This window comes from Opisthocomus hoazin, chromosome 8, assembly GCF_030867145.1.
Source record: "Opisthocomus hoazin isolate bOpiHoa1 chromosome 8, bOpiHoa1.hap1, whole genome shotgun sequence".
Taxonomy (NCBI): domain Eukaryota; kingdom Metazoa; phylum Chordata; class Aves; order Opisthocomiformes; family Opisthocomidae; genus Opisthocomus; species Opisthocomus hoazin.
This window is the reverse complement of record NC_134421.1, coordinates 17,159,127-17,180,166: the sequence shown is the minus strand read 5'-3', so window position 1 is coordinate 17,180,166 and position 21,040 is coordinate 17,159,127. Positions and strand designations below refer to the sequence as shown.

General features: G+C 44.5%; 1 protein-coding gene across 2 annotated transcripts; it reads right to left on the bottom strand.

Moving 5' to 3' along the window:
* Window positions 1-3,139: 3,139 nt before the first annotated feature.
* XPNPEP3 (X-prolyl aminopeptidase 3) lies at window positions 3,140-20,667 on the bottom strand. 2 transcript variants are annotated; one of them, XM_075428811.1, is made up of 10 exons: window positions 20,597-20,667; window positions 18,833-18,949; window positions 15,874-16,281; window positions 13,874-14,076; window positions 13,013-13,075; window positions 11,532-11,645; window positions 9,058-9,143; window positions 8,215-8,398; window positions 6,573-6,693; window positions 3,140-5,719 (listed from the first exon to the last, which is right to left on the bottom strand). In XM_075428811.1, exons 1-10 carry the CDS (start codon window positions 20,637-20,639, stop codon window positions 5,553-5,555), a joined length of 1,506 nt encoding a protein of 501 aa, XP_075284926.1. In that variant the 5' UTR covers window positions 20,640-20,667; the 3' UTR covers window positions 3,140-5,552. The 2 variants fall into 2 exon arrangements, with proteins under 2 accessions (XP_075284926.1, XP_075284925.1); XM_075428810.1 differs by lacking the exon at window positions 20,597-20,667 and adding an exon at window positions 19,176-19,649.
* Window positions 20,668-21,040: the final 373 nt, after the last annotated feature.

Below are 21,040 nucleotides of genomic sequence, written 5' to 3'. Positions count from 1 at the left end.
GGGAACTCTCCTGAGCCCTGACGCCACGCTAGGCGGTTACTGGGCCAAAATGGGATCCTGATGGCACGTTAGGACAACAGCACAGAAATGCCAACACAGAGGACAAACTTCACAGAGGCCACTAAATAGAAATGATTGGTCTGCCAGTAGGAGGTAAGAAAGGGTGTTTGCAGGCAGTATCAGTTGCCTTTTTCTGTAGCCTGGAATGAGACCTGCACTGAGAAAGCGTAAACCCCCAGCCCTTCCGTACCACTAACAGCTGCGCTTTCTCTGAACAATGACAATGCTGGCTAACAAGCCCACGACCGAGATACAATACTATGAATTACAGAGGAATTGCGTGTAGCTGCCATAGGCAAAACTGATGTTATGTGTTGCCCTCTGTGTGCACATTAGACTAGAAGAACAAAGTATATTATCCCCAGACTTAAAGCACTACCTCTCTGAGTAAAAGATTCACTTGATACGAAATTACCTGACTTCTGCTAACTATTTCCTCGTACAAGAGACTTGCTTAATCTTAACCTGGATCAGTGGCCAATCCCATTTTGCATTAATGTCCCAAAAGTGCACACGGAGGCAGAAGCCGCGCTCTGCCTTGCAATAAAAAGAAGGTGAGCCTCTCTCCTTCTCACACAATATTGTTCATATCGGTCTGGTTTACTGACAAAAAACACAGTGAGCCCATTTCCCTGGGAAGAACTGCGTTTCAACCCGTTTTTGCTTGACTGCCAACTTCTCCTAGTTGATGACTGAACCACAGACTGAGTGTTCCCAACCTTTGCTGCCATGATATTCCTGGCTGAATCACGAAAAGGAGAGATTCCTTTAAAAAGCCACAGGCTTTTCATGGTCTTGAGAGGAGAAAACCAACACAGAGCTTCAACCACTGTCAGTTCTGGCCCACCACAGCATGCCTGAGACCAGCATTCCCAAGAAGCTCCCAAAAAGAGACCGCACATCGCTCCTGCAGTGCTACTTTTGTTGCTCCAACATCCAAGGGGAAGAAACACATTGAACGCTACAGTGGCTGTGCTCAGTCCTGGGTCTACAACCAGCTTTCTTCTTAACCTTTTCTTTGCTCAAAGATCTGGTCATCAGGCTTAGCCAGACAGGGTTGGTTTTTTTGCCATTGTTAATGGGTAACTCTGTCATGGTAGTTAAAAAGGCATGTGTGGTAAGAGAAGGTAACATGCATGGAGGACCTGGAAATCCTTCCTTGTTCCTTTCTGCCCACCTGCTCAGGAGTCTGGCTTTGGTTAGCCAATCATCGGGTGGTGCTTCAGGGCAGCAGTCAGTGGGCTGAGGCATAACTCTTCCCAGGAGGGGTTCATTGCTCTGCTCGCTTCTGCTGAGGAAAGCTCAGAGCTGGCAGCCAGCTAGGACAGCAAGACAAACTCCGAGAAGCAGAAACGAGCTGAGGGGAGAAACCAAGCGTTGTTGAGCCCACCATGCCTCACTATCCATTTTGATTATAAATTCTGCTTTAAAATGTAACTTATTGTTACACCTCTGAAATACAATTAATTTCATAAGCCAGGCCCACTCCACAGCGTTGTGACATGTCAAACCATGATTTTTAATCAAGAGGAGGCTGAGCACGCATGCAGGGAGCACATTTAACGGAGATGCTGTAATGATCTCCGAAAATTATGAACTTAAATGCAGTTTAGATCTGCATACTAATGAAGAGATGCCTACACAGGCTTCTGGACATCTCAGTTTAAAAGAAATAAAAAAATGACAATTTATTGCAGTGCAGAGTTTCGTTAGCCGATTACCCAAGTATTAAGCATCTCATAATAATTAAAGCATTTTTGTAATTTATCTCACATGGAATTTTCCCTAAGTTTAACCTTAACTCTTTTTGCTTTATGGTAATTCTCCTGGGATTTATTACTAAATTTCCATAGTAGCAATTTGGGTAGCATAAGAGCATGTAACCTCAGCCTTGCTCCCTCGATCATAATGAAGATTTTGCCTAAAACGTAGTTTTTCCTCTTCACATTATTTAAGACATGACACACGATCAATAACATGAAACTGCAGAAAACTTTCTTATATGATAATTCTATTGATTTTTAAAAGCAATAATTAAAGTAACTGTTAAGACCGAGTTCATCAATACAATCTGACTCCTTTGTTCCCCTCTCCTGAGCAGGATAAATCAATCACGGTCTCCTGGTTAGCACAACCAGTTTCCTGGAGCTACTGCACCGCTCTGACAACGTACTGAACAGCCATTTTATACCCTGTTGTTCTCTCCTTGCTCTCACATCCACCTGCACCCATCCCCACAGCTCCAAATCACACCCTTCTCCTGAATCTTCTCTACTGTACATTCCCAAAAATCTCCATGGCCATTCTCTTGTACGTGCTCCCTCAGTTTGCTTCTTCCTGCACCAGCAGGTTCCTCTGCAAAATGATGAATGCAATTTTAGGAAAAGACATATTGTATTTTTCACAGATAACAGAGATAGAATGCCAAATTATGTTAAATGCCAAATTTCTTTCCACTTTGATGACAGCAGCATATCTGCAAATTGGCACCTCTGCTCAGACTGTACTTTAACAACAGGACTTTACTACTAACTAGTTCTCTGCAAGGCAAAGCCAGACACTGGTAGAAGGTGAAATAGGAAAGCCAAGAAAAGCCTCCTGGGCTTCTTCTGAAAGCAAAGCAGCTTCTCCACAGGGGTGGCTGGCTCTCCTTTGAAAATTTTCTCTTGTACTCTGATACCCTTAAGACCCGTGCCATAGCTGCAATAAAATCTCTCCCCAAGTGAACCTGCATATACCTCAATTTCTCTTTCGCTTCCAGTTATCTCACCAATGCCCTCACCAAGCCGCTGGCAACTTGTGCTGCCGCTGAGGGCTGCTCCTGCACCCAGGTGGCTGGAGCTAGGAATCTTCTGCGGCAGAGACTGACGGGACATCTGGCAGCATGGGACAGGCTACCAGGGAGGTAACACCGCGGCTATGTGCAGCCGGAGAAGGGATTCTTCAGAGTTTCTTGACCAAGGTCATGTAAAATGTTTGTGGATTTGGTTATTTTCAAGGGACAGTGCAGCATGTGTGAAGGTCCCAGGTGATACTCTGATTATCCACCTCTGCAACAAATGAGAAAAAGCCTTCAAAATTTCAGGTTGGCAAGACTCAAATTTAATACATTCTGCAAAATGAACTCTTCTTTACATGGAAAACTGGTTCAAAACATTAGCAGCAGTTTATGCACAGCAGCCCTAGCAGATCCACTACTCAGCAGAGTCACAAACTCTTCTTTACAGACAGAAACATTAATCCACAACACTCCTAAGATCTATTGGCGTTTGCAAGTTGCAGGATTTTCCTGAGAGGAGTAAGAACTAGTGTGTGCCTACATTTGACAATGTTATTTCAAGTCCAAGATAGGTTACACATAATTTATAGATCTCCCTGAAAAATAATGCTCTTTCTGGAGGTGCTCATATCTAACAACAGCCATGCAACTCGATGGCCCAAGAAATTACTTTCTACAAATTGTTTTGTTTTAAAAATAACTTTTTAATATGTATTTCAAAGGCTTATTTACAGTAAGTACAATCATTAACTCTGTTACGTACACGGGCATATGTGCAGATGAGCACACACATGTAGTTCTCAGGTTAATGTTATTTTAAGCTGCTTACATAGTTCCAAAATCCAAGATTTGTCCCAGATGACATGGCTCTAACAGGTGTAATTGGAACAACAAATGCATTACCGATCAGAACAACATCAAAAGTATTAAGCAGTTCTGTGCCCACACTTAACAAGCCTTCTTTCTAACAATTTACACTGTACGTATCACTAACGCATGAGGATGTAACAAAGGCTTCCATCAAAGATTAGCAGAATCTCTTAAATATGTGAAACTAAACTTCATAAAAGCACTTACTCTTTGTCATATTTGAAAAATAAAATTATGGCATGTCTTCGCGGCCTTTCAAGTGCCAAATTCCAACCCCAGTGCATGCACCCAGCTCCCATTAAAAGCAATGAGAGATGCAAGACACTGTTCATTTGGCCTTCACTAAGTGAAATGAAACACAGAAAAGAAAAAATTAAAAAAAAAAAAAAAAAGAGCAGATTTCGCTAAAGGCTACACAGCAACAGAGCCAGGGGTTGAACCCAGGAACCCTGACTACCTCCCCCGCATAACTATGACTACATCTACTGTGGGGAATTAGGGCAAACTGGGGAAGAGGCAGTGACACTGAGTAGAAAGGAAAACGTATTAGGAAGCAGTGACGTTAGTGGGTCAAAAATAGACAATATAGGAAAAGAGAACAAGCAAGAAAATTGACAATAACAGATGAAAAATACTGAAAGCTACCATCAGAAAGGAAGTAAGATGATGCGATGCAACAGCAAACATAAATAACAGGAGATGCACTGACAAGAGGCATTTCTCAGACATGTTAAATAGCTGATTGTCAAAATATTTTCAGTGAAGACATAGACAACATGCTTGCCTCTAGTAGGTGTACTGCAGACAATGGCCTGGGTGGCAGGGAGATGTTGAGGGAAGACAACTCTTCTCTTTACTCCTTCCCCATCCTATCCCCTAATGAGATTTGCGGCTGCCTCAAAAATATTGTCACAGAGCATCAGTTACTGACTGCACTTGGCAAAACCCAAACGGCAGCTGCGATCATGCCCTCAGAGTTCTGAAAAGAATTACTTTAAAAACTGGAGTCCAGCACAGCCAACATGGCCCTAATTCCCAGGATAGAGGCAGGCTCTGAACAGGAGACTGGAAGGGACATTTGGGACAGAAAGCAGGGAACGTGGAAGACAGCAAGACTGAGTATGTCCAGCCTCCTGAGCCCTACCTGTCCTTTCTGAAATTATCAAACACTCCAATAAGCTGAAAGACCAGATGAGATGTTTTTCCCTACTACCTTGGCCTACCTTGCATATACCTGAACAAGACCCAAACACACCCTCCTCCTTAAAATACTAAAAGCTTTCTCCAAAGGCTTCAGGTAAAACTACCTCTTAACCAAACCCACCTTCCTGACTACCAAACCCCCTCCCTTCCAGGGTGCCATAAAAATCAAAGCTGTTTGACACACATTCCCCCTAAACAGCATTTATCAAAGCTTCATTTCTAAAATCTGACTGTTGTGAAAGTACTGCTAAAGTGGAAAAATCGGGGCCCTTGCCTCAGCAGTTGCACCTATGTGACTGGAGAGGGACCATGCAGAAGCCTGCTGGTGGCACTGACAAAGTTCATCCCTCCAAGGGCACCAGAACAGATGGATCCACACAGCAGAGGGATGAATTCAGCCCCATGTCCTACAAACAGCTCAACATCAGCACTAATCAAATCAGAATGAAAAAGCACACAGAAAAGCTTGCTTTGCTTTTTCACCCGTCGGTACCCAAGCCTTTTGCATTCCACTTCCCAGTCCTGGAAAGAGCCATCAGCTGTCCACACCCTCTGTCACTTGACTACAGCCAGCTACAGGGATCTGCACCCCTGGAGGGCTGCGTCTCCCGAGCAGGATGCAAGAGACAGAGAAGGGGTATCATGAGCTGCGGCCACAGATCTGCTCAATGTGGTAGATCTCCTTGGGACAGTCAGCAGACAAGATGAGAGGCGCATTCTCTGTTATCACAACATCATCCTCAATGCGCACACCAGTGCCACGAAACCTCTCTGGGGCACTCACATCATCCTCAGGGATATAAATGCCTGAAAGAAGGAAGGGAATTAGAACACACAACACCCTCCATAACAACACCTTTCTCTTACTGCACCACCATGAGGAGCACGGTTGGATTTTCAGCAACATAACCCGAGTTTGATCCTGAAAATTTTTAATAAGGAAAGCTACTCTTTCCCCTCACTCATGGCGGTTGGTGGGCAAAGAAAGGAAAGTGTCCCTCAGTGCCTACAGACACTAGCATGTTAAAAACTCCCACAATTACATCCGGCCTTTCTGCACTTCTTGCTCTCAATTCTATGTTCACACTGATGATTTTAACAATGTTCTGAATAGAGAGAAGAGCCAAGCATTAAATATCAGTTTCCAGCTGACAGTTCCAAATCCAGTGACAAGCAGAGAGCAAGATTCATCGTGAAATGCCTAATTTGCAAAGCTAAGTTGTGAACGCCTGCAATCGCAGACTGCAATGCTTGAGACTCACACTACCAGTGACTGGGAGCACTTTAGTCACAGTAACAGAACACAGCACAAGTGAACTGACCCTGCTTCTCTGCGCTGCGATTGACCTGCGCTGCTGTGGGTCAGACGCTAACAGCCTGAGGTCTACACTACTCTGCTTCCTGCTGCACAGACACTTTCTGAGATTTTACTCCCACACTTTGTTACCTTGGCTGTGTTTGGGAGGGAAATAGCGTTTTCTAACACCACAATGACTTTGACAGGGGAATAACTTAAGGTTTTCCAATACTGCAATCTTTTTCAATGTCACCAGAAAGGACCTGAATGCCTTGGTCTGAGGGACAAACCCGCTACTGAAAGGAATCCTGTTATCCTCAGTGTTGCATGTTTTTGTCCACCACTGACTGCGTATCTTTTTACCTGGTTCAATGGTTATCACCATGCCTGGCTGGAGCGGGAGTGATCGGGATATATCTGGGGTATCATGAACATCCATGCCCAAGTAATGGCCCACGTGATGTGGGCAGTACTTTCGAACAGCCTAGCAGAAGACAAAACAAGTGTCACAGAGGCAGCTAAACACAGCCCAACATCTTGTTCCAATACAAAAGATCGGGAGAAGAGGTAGCATAGTTATGTGCTTAACTAGCAATCTTACTGCCATGACTAGGGTTCACCAGAAGCTGTCTTCCATTTACCAGAACTGGATGGCCCTCAAAACCCACCAGTACCATGTGCCTATTACAAGCATATTATGGACTGCCTTTCCCCCTCTCTTGAAAAGAACAGCCCAAGCTCACCACTACCTCAGCATGTCAGGCAAGACAGTCAAGACAGTTTTCAGCTCACTGAGCTTTGCTGCCCCAACCCTTTCCATCCCTTAAGTATCCATGCCCTGTGTTGCTCCCATCAGCAGACCCTGACAACCGGCAGCAGCTCATACAGCTGCTATGTGATGTGGCAAAGAGCTCTCCCATGCACGACAGAGTAGATGCTGTGCCGATTTCACTCAGCAGCTACAGCAGGATTTTAATCCACCTCTACAGGGCACTGACACCGCCTCCCCCCGCATCATCCTAATCCCCCTCCCTCTAGGGAGGAGCTCCTTGACAGCAGGAATCAAGGAGCTAATTCCTCCTCTGCCCCACGATCCTCACATCGACTGGGGCTGAGCTGCAGACACTGGTCTCATCTGGCTGTGCTGCCGCCTGCCGAGAGAAACCCGCGTGACAGCCTCCGTTCACTGGCAGGAACATGGGCTGTTACTGCACTGACACTGTAGGACAATTAAATCCAGCAGAAATCTGTCCTGCTGCCAAAGAGGTAGTGCCATCACCTGGTTCTGCCACCTTTCTTCCACTGGCAACAGCAATCATGCAGGTCTGCAGTGAGTGGGACTGGATAAACTTCTCTAGCTGCAAACCAATCCTATTTTATCTGCAGGTTCAGCTCTAAGGCAGACCAGTTTCCCAGCCTTGTTCACCAGGTAGCTCTGTGAATCCCAGCATCGACGCAAAATGGTTGCAGAAGAGGGAGCAGGTGGAATGACTGGGAAGAACGGGCTGCTCCTTTTGGTGGCACTGCAGGTTTATGCCATGTTAAACAGATCACAAAACTACGACTAACTGCCTGCAGCCAGCCCTGGAGCCCTAATTTTGTGTTAGTGACAATGTCTCTACAGGTCCCTTCAGACTCTTTGTGCTCTAAAGCTGCGTGTAGACTAACCAGCAGTACAGACCAATGGGAATGGATCTGCAGAGTGAAACAGCAAGTGCTGAGGAACAAATGTTCACACTGCATACGTGTAAGACTGGGGCTTAACTTCAGACCGAATTGTGTGCTGAATGGTTGAAACATGTCTTCAAGTTTAGCCTTGTCTGAGAGAAACCCAGTCCTGTGCTGAGACCAGCCCACAACATGAATTAAAGCACTGTGTGTGGCAACAGTTAAAAGATACATTTCAAAAGCACATTCCTGAGCCAAAGTAAAGCCACTAACACAACCCCAGGAGAAAACAGTCAGGCCTAGTCAGGGGAAGCCGGACTAAAAAAACCTCAAGTACCTTGAAGAAGTGGCTCTCAGTGATGCTGCTCTTTAGGATCCCCAACTCTTTCAGTTTCTGTCCAATAAGGCTCAGCATGAGGCTGTAGATATTTTCTAGACTCACACCTGGGGAGCAGAGGCTCAGGCAGGACTTCTGGATATCCAGGACAGCCTGGTATAGTTCTGCTTGGGGTTTGGTGAACCTGAAAATCATTAAGAAAAGGAACAAAGGACATTTCTCACAATTAAACCTCTACCCAGAACCTATTCTGGGGACAGATTCAGTTCAATATCGGGGCTGGGCAAGTCAGAAAGGAAAGCAACTGCTCCTTGTGTGAAATGCCAGACAAGGCATCACTGCTACATGCCCTTCAATACATTGGGTAGAGGCAGGGTTTCTCAGCTGACAACCTAACCCCAAAGCAAAGCAAGGCAAAGCTACTGCAGGAAAAAGAATGCACTTCAGCCAAAACATATAGGAATCAAACACACAACCACAGGGACATCACACCAGTAAATTCAAAACTGACAGAGCCATGTGCAGGTCAACTAAACTCCTGTTTTCTTACACACAACCAGAGTCCGCCACAGCTGAACGCACAAAAGCCCTCTCTGCACTTTAAGCATGCTGTAACAGCTGAAAATAGCAGTGATCACACATATGCATGCAGTAATTAATGAGGCAGTGGGGAATACTACTTCTCATACTGGAAGATTACTTAATATAATTTGATTACTCTGAAGAACCACAGAATGGGAGACATTAAAACTACTCACACAGAGATTAAACACACACACACTCAATCCATCAATTATTTAAGAGCTTCTCAAAGTTCTTCAAAACAGCCTTATTGCAGCATACCTTCCATTGACGGGCCAGGTACGTGTGATGTCACTTACGTAGCAGGAAGACTCACATCCACCATCTAGCAAGACCAGTTCACCATCCTGGAGAATAACAGGAAAAAACGCCCTGTGGGTCAGTCTGGCTATTAACTGAATTGATTTCTCTGTCTGAGAGCAGGAAAGGAGATTATGCATTTATTTTTGCAAAGCAGTTGCAGAGATGTGAATTCCTTTTGTACAACAACACCCCAGGTGCTACTGTTTATAAATAGGTTATTCCAGTTGAATTGTTTCTCTGCAAGGTAGTCTCCGACTTATGCTGATCTACAGCCTGATCCTCTAACATGCTGATTTTCAAACACTTTGGAGTAAAAAAAAGACATTTTCCTTGAACTATTCTGTGCTTCAAGACAGCAGTCCCATTCACATCTGCATTGCCTACTCCAGCAAATTACAACAGTGACTCCTCTAGCTAGTAGTTCTCTGCTAGTGACTGAGACAGAAGGGTTTTGCAAAAAAAACCATAGATTTCTGAGCTACCCACAAGAGCTAACAATTAGCCTTGTCACAAGATAGGACCACCCAGCAAAATAATTTCTCTGACAGTGTATCACTACTGCAAATGCACTATTAAATAGCTTGCACCATCCTCCCCGTTCTCTTCTGGGACTTTCGACTGCTCCAAGACATACTTCTGAATCTATCTGATGATGAAGAAAAAACTTCTGGAAATGTGAACCTCCAAATCACTTCAGCAGAACTGTTCCACGTCAGCCATATCACTGACTGCACAGCTTCCAAAAAGCCACGCAAAAAAGACAAAGGGCTGGGAACAAAACCCCTGCCTTGCCTTCGCTCCTTAAAGGGGCTAACAACAAATAGAGCAGTGAAATATGTAAAAAGTTTGGATTAAATTCTCCATGAATTTACATAATCCAATCCCTTTTATAGAGATTTAAATCCACAGATCTGCGACTGTGCCAGAGCCATGATGTGGAACGACAAGGAATAATTCTAGCATATTAAGGGAAAAAATAAGAAGCAGAGTTTCACTGCTAGCACTGCTTCCAGTGCTAGCTACTATCATTGTGTACAGTGAAGTGCCACAAACACTTGCACAGTAGATAAACTAGCAGTAAGCAGATCTCACTAGCCCACTGAATAGATTAACTATCTATTTAACTGGCATTTTTAACTTTTCCAGAATAGCTGGTTCAATTCTTTAAGTAAAATATGAAATTATAGCACATGCCATCTTCCAGGCAATTAAACAAGCTAAGTAACAATTTATTGGTTAAGGGAATTCAGCCTGTGGTTTGATCGTCCAGTAAGTGCCTTATGTCATGCATCTTGCCCTCTTCCCTTAAAGCTGACTCCACCAAGTGGTGAACTGGATGAAGTGCACAGGAGGCCATAAGCAGCCTTCAGATACCTTCCAAATTAGACACTTTTGTTAGCCTATTTGGCAACAAGAACTGTAGGAAGTAGCACACAAAGGAAAAGAAAGAGTCAAGTTTAGGGTTTAACCTCCTACTTAACAGTTTTGAAAAAAACAAGTGACAGTCATTTAACCGAACAACTTTAACAGAAGCAACCGGAGTTACATGAGCATGCCTGACCTTGGATGACAGTACAACAAAGGAGGCTTCTTTCTGCCAAAAGCAGCCTGTCATATCTTTTGTATGTCTGTCTCTGCAGATTATTTCAAGGTCTGCTAGCATGCCAGCTTCAAGAAAAGACAATGCTAGTGGGAAAGTTTCATCCTGCAGTAAGACAGAGGAAAAATATGCTCCTCTGAAAAGTGAATCGTGAGCAGAACAGTGGGGGAATACTGTTCCTGAACATACTTATCTGAATCTAAAGGTCTATTGTCAGGAAAGCTGCAAGAGGGTTCAATTCAATAATGTGAACCTTCAAAATAAGAGAAGACATGTTAATTTACCTACAGCCATCTAATCCACCTCTCAATGTTTAACACCGATTCTTCCCCTTCTTGTTCCCCTTCCCTACTAAGCTGGCCTACATGGACTCCAAAATGCTTTTCAGCTTTGCCAAAGCAGGAATGCGCTATTGCACCTTTTGTTGCAATGCAAGTGACAGCAGAAGACCTCCACAGTGCTTTCACTCTGCCTGCTGCAGTAGTCCCTCTCCTGTGAGGTTAGCAGCCCACCCAGCACTGCACACTGCTGCATGCGGTGTGGGAGCAGACACGCTCGCCAAATTATTTGCAAATTTGTTTGCAAGTCCTTCCACTGTTCAGAAAATACCGAAGCAAGTGCAAAGAGGAAAGAAAGAGACTAGACGGAGCGAAGTTGATCTGTCACTGATAGTAAAACTAACCAGGGCAGGATTCCTTTCCCCTGCTCACTTGTAAATGTATATTTAAATGTTTGGATCTGTTCAGTCAAAACAAAGAGCAGCTAGTGGACACATATGGGGACAGTGTGTCACAGCACTGCACTTTAAGTTACTGGACAGCATACAGTTTACCTTGATAAGCTGATTGTTCTTCACATAGTGCAAAGTGTTTGATCTGTTGCCACCAGCAACAACAGGGGGGTACGCCAAGATGTCAGCACCACGCGCCCGGCACTCGAATTCAAACTGGAATACCAATTCAGAGAGGAGACTGTTAGTGCTGATTCAGGTGATTAACTTCCTTGGGGCTATTACAATTCATGTCCTACAGCCGTTTTCTTAATTTATACAACACAAAGTGAAAGTGTAAAGTGAGTTCACTAAACGAAAGCAGCCTTGAAGGTTTTCTAAGAACACCAAAGGAAAAAAAAAATACAGAACCATCCACTTTCCAAGAGAGTAAGTCTGCTTCTGTTCTCATGGAAGCTCTTTCTGGTGCTAGCTGTTCAACGCCATATCAAAAATTCATTATGTTGCCATAAATCCAGGTGAGGATTTGTTCTTATAGAAAGTAATGCTCTTAGTTGCCATACAACTTTGCAGACCTTCAAAGATCCTAACGGCCAGCATGACAACAGTCGTGTTTTGCTGTTGTCTTTTAAAATTACAATGTACCAGCATATTTACAGCAGTATCTATTTTTGTGACTCTGTTGAACTAAGAAGGTTTGAAAGCACGCAGTACCTTGATGTCTGAGAGGTGGGAAAAAAAATAAAAAAGGCAATGTAAGCCTCAAGATCTTTACCCTTCTTGAGTGATTAAGCTGATGAAAGCATGGAAATTAATAAATTTCCACCTATAAAGACCCTCTATATCCTTAATACATTAATAACTTGTAACTACCAAAAACGCATGGGACAGAACACTCCAGGATGCCTACATGTAGTAAAGTAGGTTTTACAATCCTGAACTGGAATGAAAAGATGATCTGTAAAATACACTTTAATTAAAATAATTTTCTTTATAAGTCAGTACTGCTGCTCAGTGCTAGGTCAGCACAGGACCATCTATGTCATAACAGAGGGTCAAATCCTGCTGATGTTTCTCAAACAGGCGTCTTGCTGCAATTCCTTACAAAATTCCTTACCAAATGTGCAGGCCAATTAGTCCTTATTTTGCAACTGAGAGGTGTCTACACTGCTTCAAGATAGCTGTGGTAATCTGATACAGGCTAGAGTCAAGAGAAGCAGGCTTTACAAATAGGTGTTATAACTACTTAAATTCTGTACAATAGGACTGTATTATAGAATAAGATAATAACTATATCTCTGATTATTTAGCAGGTTTTGTATTTAAATACAGTAGAAAAAGACATCAATAGCAGGTAAACTTAGACAACCACTATGTTCCTTCAATAATAAAGGTATGGGAATTAGAGCTGAAGAATTCCCCACAGTGACTTTTCTGCACACCCTAGGAACCAGAAGCATTGGGTGAAGGAGAAATGCGCTAAAGTGGGAGGCACATTATAGAGAGATTTGGCATTTCTAGTTTCCTGGAAGGATAACCAACATCTAGCCCTTCTATCTGACATCCACCCACGAAGCACTCACCTTTGCGTACAGAAAGGCTTCATCCACTGGGGATCTGCTGGCAAACATTGTCTCTATGAAAGCCTATGAAAAAGAAGGGCCTTTGGTTAGCAAAGGAGCCTGAACTCGGGAGTTCTTTTTTTCACCTGCTCAAGACTTGAACTGATTAAACTCTGTTTCCCATGCAATTGTATTTAGGGTCTGATTGACTCTGGTTTTCGAGAAAAGATTAGATGACTGAAGCTGATCCCACGGGTTGGCGCTTTACAAGTTGTTTCACCTATGGAACTCCCCGTGTATAACAGGAGTGCCCTATGCAGCTTTTCCTTCAGAGAAGGACAAGCTGTGCCTCTCTTTTCTACTTGGCTATCTATTTTAATAATAGTTACAAAAACATAATTGCATTTGATGTTATCTGTCAGATTTGTTTAAAATTGGGCAATGAGTTCAAAAGGTATTTGAGGGATAAGGGGGAATTCAGAGACATGCACAGGCAACGTGTTCGCAGAAATCCAGTTTCCTCAAAAACAACAGGATAACTGGGAAAGAAAACGGTGTGGGGAAGAAGAGGGGAAGCTGGGAAGAGAGTAAAGAGGCTGCCTCTGTTCCTGAATAGATATTTCTTTTAAACAAATCCAACTGCTGCTGGCCTTTCTTTGTTGGAGTTACACTAATTAGGAGAAGCTGGTAGTCCAAGCAGTCTTCCTGTTTCTCCCTGTCTTGCAGAGGGAGCTGAGCCCAGCCAAGGGTTGAGACACAGCAATTCAGTAACAGATTAGACCAAAGCTATCCCTCCAGCCCACCTCACTCCATTAACAACCTCCTCCCTTTTCTTCTTTCAAGGAATGCACTGGTTCACTTGGAGAGCACACAATCCCATACCTCCGCTGTCACCCGTCCAGCTATCTTCATCCTTTCGATCTCTGCAGGAGATTTGACCAGCCGAAGGTTTTGCACTAGATGTCGGATGCCCTGGATGTGGTTTTTGTTTCGAGCTTTTATCTCAGCCAGCGGCTGCATGTAGTCAGAGTGCAGCTCTGCATGCACTGGTTTCGTCAAGTCGTACCAAACAATGTTTGACTCACCTGGAATACAAAATAAAAGCTGACATGGATGAAGACAAACCTACTGAACAAACTCGCTCCTCCTAAAGTAGACCTGTTGCTGAATTTGAGAAATTAATTTCCTCTGAATCTGCATTTACAGACCACATAGACACTTTAAAACGTCACAGGATACTAGCAGTATCTTAAAAATCTGTAGGATTACCAATACATAGCATGCAGATTTGACATATCCCCACTTCCATGCAAATATTGGGTTTTACGATCACCACTGAATGTATCACAGATACATTCAGCATTTGTGTATCAAAGATGCACTTGTGTAAGCTAACGAGCCGTTATTGCACAGCAGTGGTGCATGGTCTCAATCACAAGAGATGTCAATCACGTAGCCTGTCCCCTCTGATGCTGGAAGGCAATTTACCTTTTACCCATCACACGGAATCAGGGTCGTTATCAATGACACTTCAGATTATCTCTGGGGAACAACTGCTTATTTCAGCCATTCAGAGAAGATGAACTTACTGAGGACAAACATATGTGGAAATTTATTTAGAACATCAGTTAGCACCCACATTCTCCCCACAGGAACGTTTTAAACAGGCATAAGTAGAAAAGCCATGCTGACTCCCAGCTAAGGTTTACCTAGGACCTCCTTCTTTGGTTACAGTAGCCATTAGCAGGTGCTTTCAAAAGCTCTCTAGGAATCTGGGCATTCATGAAAGAGTATTTCCCCTAGCACATCCTCCCCACGTCTGGTTTCTTCATTTCAAGGCTGCATCTTCATAACGGTGATTAACTGCCTCTCATGGATCTTTCCCCCATGGTAACTTTTGAATCTATTTATACTTTTGACATTCCAAACTTTCCATCAATGATCTACAATTTAAACTTACAAGGTGTCAAAACCTGCCATCTGATCATTTTATTCAGCATTTCATTTGTTTGTAAATTATGAAAAATAGCAACTAATCATTCCTACTCATCCTCTGTGCACTTGCCATAACAATACACATCTCTCATGCCCTACCTTCCGTTTTCTCTTTTTCAAATGGAGCAGGTTTGTCCAGCATGTATCTCGTACACAGTCCATACTTTTGACCACCCTTGTTGCCCTTTCTGTGACTTTCTATTTTCAATGTATCCTTTTTTGAAACAAAATACCTAGAATCTGAGATGGTGTTTAAGACTTCAGCATTCACTGTGTTTACTTCTGTAACACCCCAAGCACTTGCCTTTTTTATACTGCCATAAGTCTTCAGCTTCATTTTATGATGCATTTAAGTTCACCCTGGATTATAAGTATTCAGGCTACATCGTGATGTTAGATGCAAAAGAACACATCTGAAGGACAGCAATGTTTGTATTTCAAAAGTTAACATGTAGCTAAAAAAAGGTGAGTGGACTAACAACCTCACTGTATGGATAATTTTCCAAGTCTATAATGAATAAAATACATTCAAGTTTCCTATGCTTCATCTGGTTCTGGGTCTGCTAGCAAAAAGATGTTACTAACACGGTTTGTGATGCTCTCTTGCTTATCCTGTCCCTTACATTTCACAGATGTGCACACTGGCATTCACATTGGCACGCAAGAAAGAGAAGAGGAAAAAAGCTTATTTCAAAACTATTGTTTCCATTGGTGACCCTCAAGAAGCTAACAAGAATTTCCAACTGCCTTTATCACACTGTCATACCCCCTGCACCTCCCCAAGTTCATGATAGACTTGCATCGGTGTCGCAGAGCCCCTTCCAAACCTACACCACTCAGACCCTGCAAACTATGTCTCATCTCATTCCCCCTCCATTTTTGGTTACCTTTCAACTTGGCTGCCAAGTGCCTGAACTCCTCGATGGTGTAAGCTTCATCTACTCCTGTGAGAGCAATTGCCCCATCCGTGCCGGATCTGGGTCCGTCCCACAGCTCTCGGCTTGGATCTCTCTGGGGCACAAAAAGTATGGCCTTGTGGGAGGGCAGCGCTTTGCCAGGGATGCTCTGCAGCACCAGGATGCTGTCAGGCTCCTGGAACCCACAGAGGTACAGGAAGTTAGTGTCCTGATGGAAAACGTAGGGGATGTCATTGCTCATGTAGTACTTGGGGTTGGACAGCAGAATCACTGTGTGGTCCAATCCATCCCAGCCACAGGCTTCTTTCTGGATCAGTGCCATCAGTTTGTGTCGGCGAAGAGCATATTCCACCTGTGACAATCCTGGGGTTACCTCTCCTATGAACAAAAAACAAATCAGACCGAGAAATTCAAGGCACTCGTGATATTCTACTAGTTGCATGCCTGATTCCTGCCTAGTCCCTAACGCCTTTCAAATGTGTGGCTTCGTTGTGGTCCCTCATTGGCCTTTCCATTGCTCTCATGCATCTCTTCAGCTTCCATCCCTACAGCACATCCTCAGTCTGCTCCTCCACCATGCAAAGACAGAAATCTATTTCAACAAACCGGGTTTTCTGTTATGTATTTCCATGCAAAGGAAGAAACCACAAAACCCAATAGATTTAGACAAATATCCCAAATGGACGGATGTTTTCAGAAAGACATGTAAAAAAAGGGGAAGGGGCAAGGCAAACTGGACTTTGCTGAAAACTGATGAGTTTTATAGCACCTGGACATTGAACAGAAGATTACCTTCTGAGGCTGAGCATTAATTCCTCAGATAAAGTTAGAATGTCTATCCAAACACACACTAAGTCAATTCATGAAATAACTAGTTCTAAACCGCAAGGGGCGGACTGAGTGTTACAGATACTGGGAGATCAGGCAGAAACACAGAGGTTGCAGAGTCTAACCAGTCACAAGATTCCAGGCAGAAAGAAACCACAAACTGCAGGCTGGCAGCAGACTCCACTTAAGAGGAGAAATCTTCTCCAGGGCAGATGTAGCTTTTCTCAATAATTACTAATTTGGATTTTTCCAAAGTTAAATACTATATTCCTAATGACTCTAACTAAACAAATGATCTCTTAGATGAAAGTACGTTTTAAACTGCTCCAGTCACAAGGATACAAAGCACAGCGATCAAGGTACTCACCAAGACCAGACTGAAGTTGAAAGAATGACCAACAACAGCTTAAGTATGTATTTCTTAAAATGTGAGACTCTTCAGCTATGATTTAAATTAACACATAAGCCTTAATCAGTACTTTGGCTGATACCCTATTTTAACACAGGTTGCGTTTTCATACTGTTAACTTTCTACTCTCATAATCTTTTCTTCCTCTTTTATATATGATGCGGTGATAATTGTAGAATAAAAACTGAAATTTGACTTGTACTGTAAGTGGATTCGTGCATGGGTGGGGTAGAAAGTAGAAACTCTATCAGAACTTGACAAAGTCCTTGACAAAAGAGAGTTTAAGGAAATCATGTATGTTGTACTTGTATTAAACTTCAAATTTTTGCAACAACATACATCCCCAACACCTATTTGGTGTAAGTCTTTAAAAAAACAACAACCAAAAAACACAAAAACTAAAAAAACCCAAACAAAACAAAGCCACCAGATTTGTTTTACTCTGTAGATCTACAAATGACAGAGAACACAGAAACTGATTTAATGCAACCTGACCCCACATTTCTGCAATATTATACTGTAAATTTCCTATGCTCTGCTGCATTCCAGCCAGCTTTCTACCTGCCACAGACAGTCCAGTGAAGTTTAGAAGCTGCATTAAGGGGGAATATGGGAATCCCTTTTATCTTCCAACTGTGAGGCATGGAAATTCTCTTTGTTTTAAAGGCATCTGCTTTTTAAAACAGTAATTGCAACGAAACAATGTTGTATTATTTTAAGGAAAACACCACTCCTTTATCAAATGGAAAATTACTAGAGGCAGGTAGAATTCATCTCCAGTGTTTCAGCTGTGAGCACTTTTACAGTGTCAGCCTCATTTACTCTGAACTGTTAATCAGTGCCCTGATCAATCTGATCTAATATTTAAGTTAGCCCAGATCTGAGCAGAGGGTTGTCCTGCTAATTTCCTGAGGTCCCTTCTGACCTGAATTATTCTACAGTTACACATGTAAGTGCATGGTTATATGTCATCTCTACTCCCTGTATATCTATCTATGGAAAAAGAACAGAGAATCAGAACGCTTTCCTGGGCATATTCCTGAATATATTTCACTTCCAATATTTTTTAGTTTTTATCACTGGCATCTCATACCTACATGCTCACTAATCTCATAAAAATGCACAACCTCAACTTCTGTTTCATCACTACCTTCTAACTTTATAGCCACAAGTCTCTTTTTCTTTTTTTTCCTCACAGGTTGAACACTCTTCTGAAGAGGGCATGTTCTTTAGACAAGTGGTGTCCAACTCTCAGTAAGTCTCTCCCCAGTCTCCTTTTCTGAATGACACCTTTATTTTGTGACTCACAGGATATCAAATATGCAGCACTCTGGCAGTTCAGCTTGCACAAATGACTCCTTTTTAATACAAATTGTATTGTATTTGCAGGACAATGAGCTTCCAAGATGCCACTGCCATGAAAGGTCTGCAGTATCGAAGTCATTGACACCAAGCACTCCATGAGAAAAAGGTAAAAAGCTAACGTGTGAAGCCTACTTTTGGCATCAGTATCATCATCTCAGACGAGGAAATTAACTACTAAATATAATTACTGCCTAATTAAGTTAATAATAAACAGCCAAAATGGACACCTGTATGATGCAGCAAATCAATACTCTGTCCTAGACATCTCAGAAAAATAGAGGCAATAAAGAATACCAATGATTGGCTCATACAGGGCCTGAACCTCACCTGGTTTGAGAAGGTGTGGGTGTGTGAAGGGGCTGGGCTGGCCCAAATAACGGTTTGGAATCTTCTTCTGCTGGGCAGGCTGGATGGAAAATCTTTGGAGAGCACATGACTTGGAAACTAGAGGAAAAGAAAGGCACCATGTCAAGGTAAAAGACACTTACAGTTAGAAAACTGCAGAATTATACTCCAATCATCTGACTCTTAGTAGCATTCATCCACCTTATATGACATAAATATCCCTCCTTAACTTCTCAACTTGTTGTGTACCATAATAGTTTATGAAACTGTGCAAACAACACAACTAACGATTAAATATTCATAAAACAGGTTGAAAGAAACTAACCTATGCTAAACCTGACAATCCAGCAAGAAAACCCAGAAAGCGGTGTCGGTTTCCACATGCCCAATTTCTACGCTTTGTTCCCTTGATCACGGAAGGGCGTGAAGCACAGCACCTGCATATCACCTCTTCCTGAGTCCGTCTTCAAAAATACCACTCATATGGAACAGTTACACAGTTTTCAAGGCCTTTCCAGTTCTTTTTTTACTAATAATTTCACAAAGAAACATCAAATAACAGAGGCTTATACAGAAATGCATTTACTTCCTGTATGAAAGATACACAAGAGTCCCTGTTTATATAACGTAACTTGACAGTAGCATTAGCCAAATTGCAAACAGTTCCTAGGAAGCATAGAGTTATGTATCCCACCTCCAAATCCACACACAGCCATAGCAGACAAGTTTTAAAGAGAATCACAAGCATGCATTTGGGAGCTGGGGGTGCGCGCAGTAAAATGAAAGCTAAAATTAAATAGCATTGTCACAGGCTTTACCAGCCTTGGAATCCTCAGTCACAGCCTTCTGCAGCTGAAGAACTGCTTGTTTGCCTCGATGCAAATTACCAGAGGCATGGAAGGAGATGGCAACCAGTTTCCCAACATAGAATCGTCGAATGGTAATGGTTGGAAGGGACCTTAAAGATCGTCTAGTTCCAACCTCCCTGCCATGAGCATCTACCATTTTGGAACCTGGTTCTCTTTTATGTCGCTCACCACGTGCCTACTACAAGACCAACTCGTGCTGCCATAGCACGGCACTGGGTTCTTTGAACGAGGGGCAGTCAGCTCTATGCCAGCGGAGCAGCGGCCAGCCTTCCAGGGAGCCGGGGCGCAGTGGCCTGCAGCCGAACCCACAGACCGCGGGCTGTCAGCGGGAGCCAGCACCACCGGCCACGAACCGACGATCACCTACACATGACAGCTGACAGCCACAACGTAAAGCGTTCACTGCGGGATGACTGACTGGAGTAACGGTCTGGAGACCCCGGCAGCGAAACGTGACCACAGCTTTTCGGGCAGCTTGAGGGAAGAGCGCGTTTTCACCGTTTCTCTCCACCCGCGCTGCGTACGGACAGGGCAGGCAGCAAACACAGCGCCATTCGGCAGGGACAGCAAGGAGCTTCCCACGCCGCTGCCTTGTTTTCCAACCAACGAGCCGTCCTTCCCTCGGGTACGACCCTGCGCCTCCCTCCGCCGCCTTCCCGCGCCCCTCGCCCCCTCAGCGAAGGGGACGCCAGGGCCGTCCTCGCAGCCCGCCCGCCCCCTTCCCAGCACCGGCGGGGGAGAACGAAGGGTTCCAAGCGGCGACAACGCTTAGCGTGCCCCGGCTGCAACCGCGGGGCCGGACAGGGCCCAGCGGGACAGGGCCGAACCAGGCCGCACCGCTGAGGTGAAGTTGCGGGGGGAGAGGGGAGCCTCTGACCTGAGCGACCGCGCCAGCCCCGCCGGGCCGGGAGGCGCCACATGTCCCACGGCGCCGGCCACGCCCCCCACCCCGGCCCGCCCCGCCCACCCCAGGGCCTTCGCCCGCCGCCGCGCCGCGCGCTGACGCCATCAGCACGGCGCCGCCCGCCCCTCCCCGCCGCCAATGAGCGGCGCCGCAGCGGCTTAGGCGCCCGCGGAGGCCGCCTGCCTTGCCCGTAGGGGAGGAATGAGGAGCGGCCCGGGCCGCGGCGGGACTCCGGCAGTGGGAGGAGGCGGGCGGTAACGTCGGGGAGCGAGAGATGCCGCGCCCCGCGGGACTAGGCCGAGCGGCGGCCGCCGCCGCCGCTTCTAGAACGTTCCCGCCGCTGCGCGGCGGCGGGGCGGGGCCGCGCCGTGGGGTGGGCGTGTCCCGGCGGGCGGGGGCGGGGCCTCGAGGTGGGCG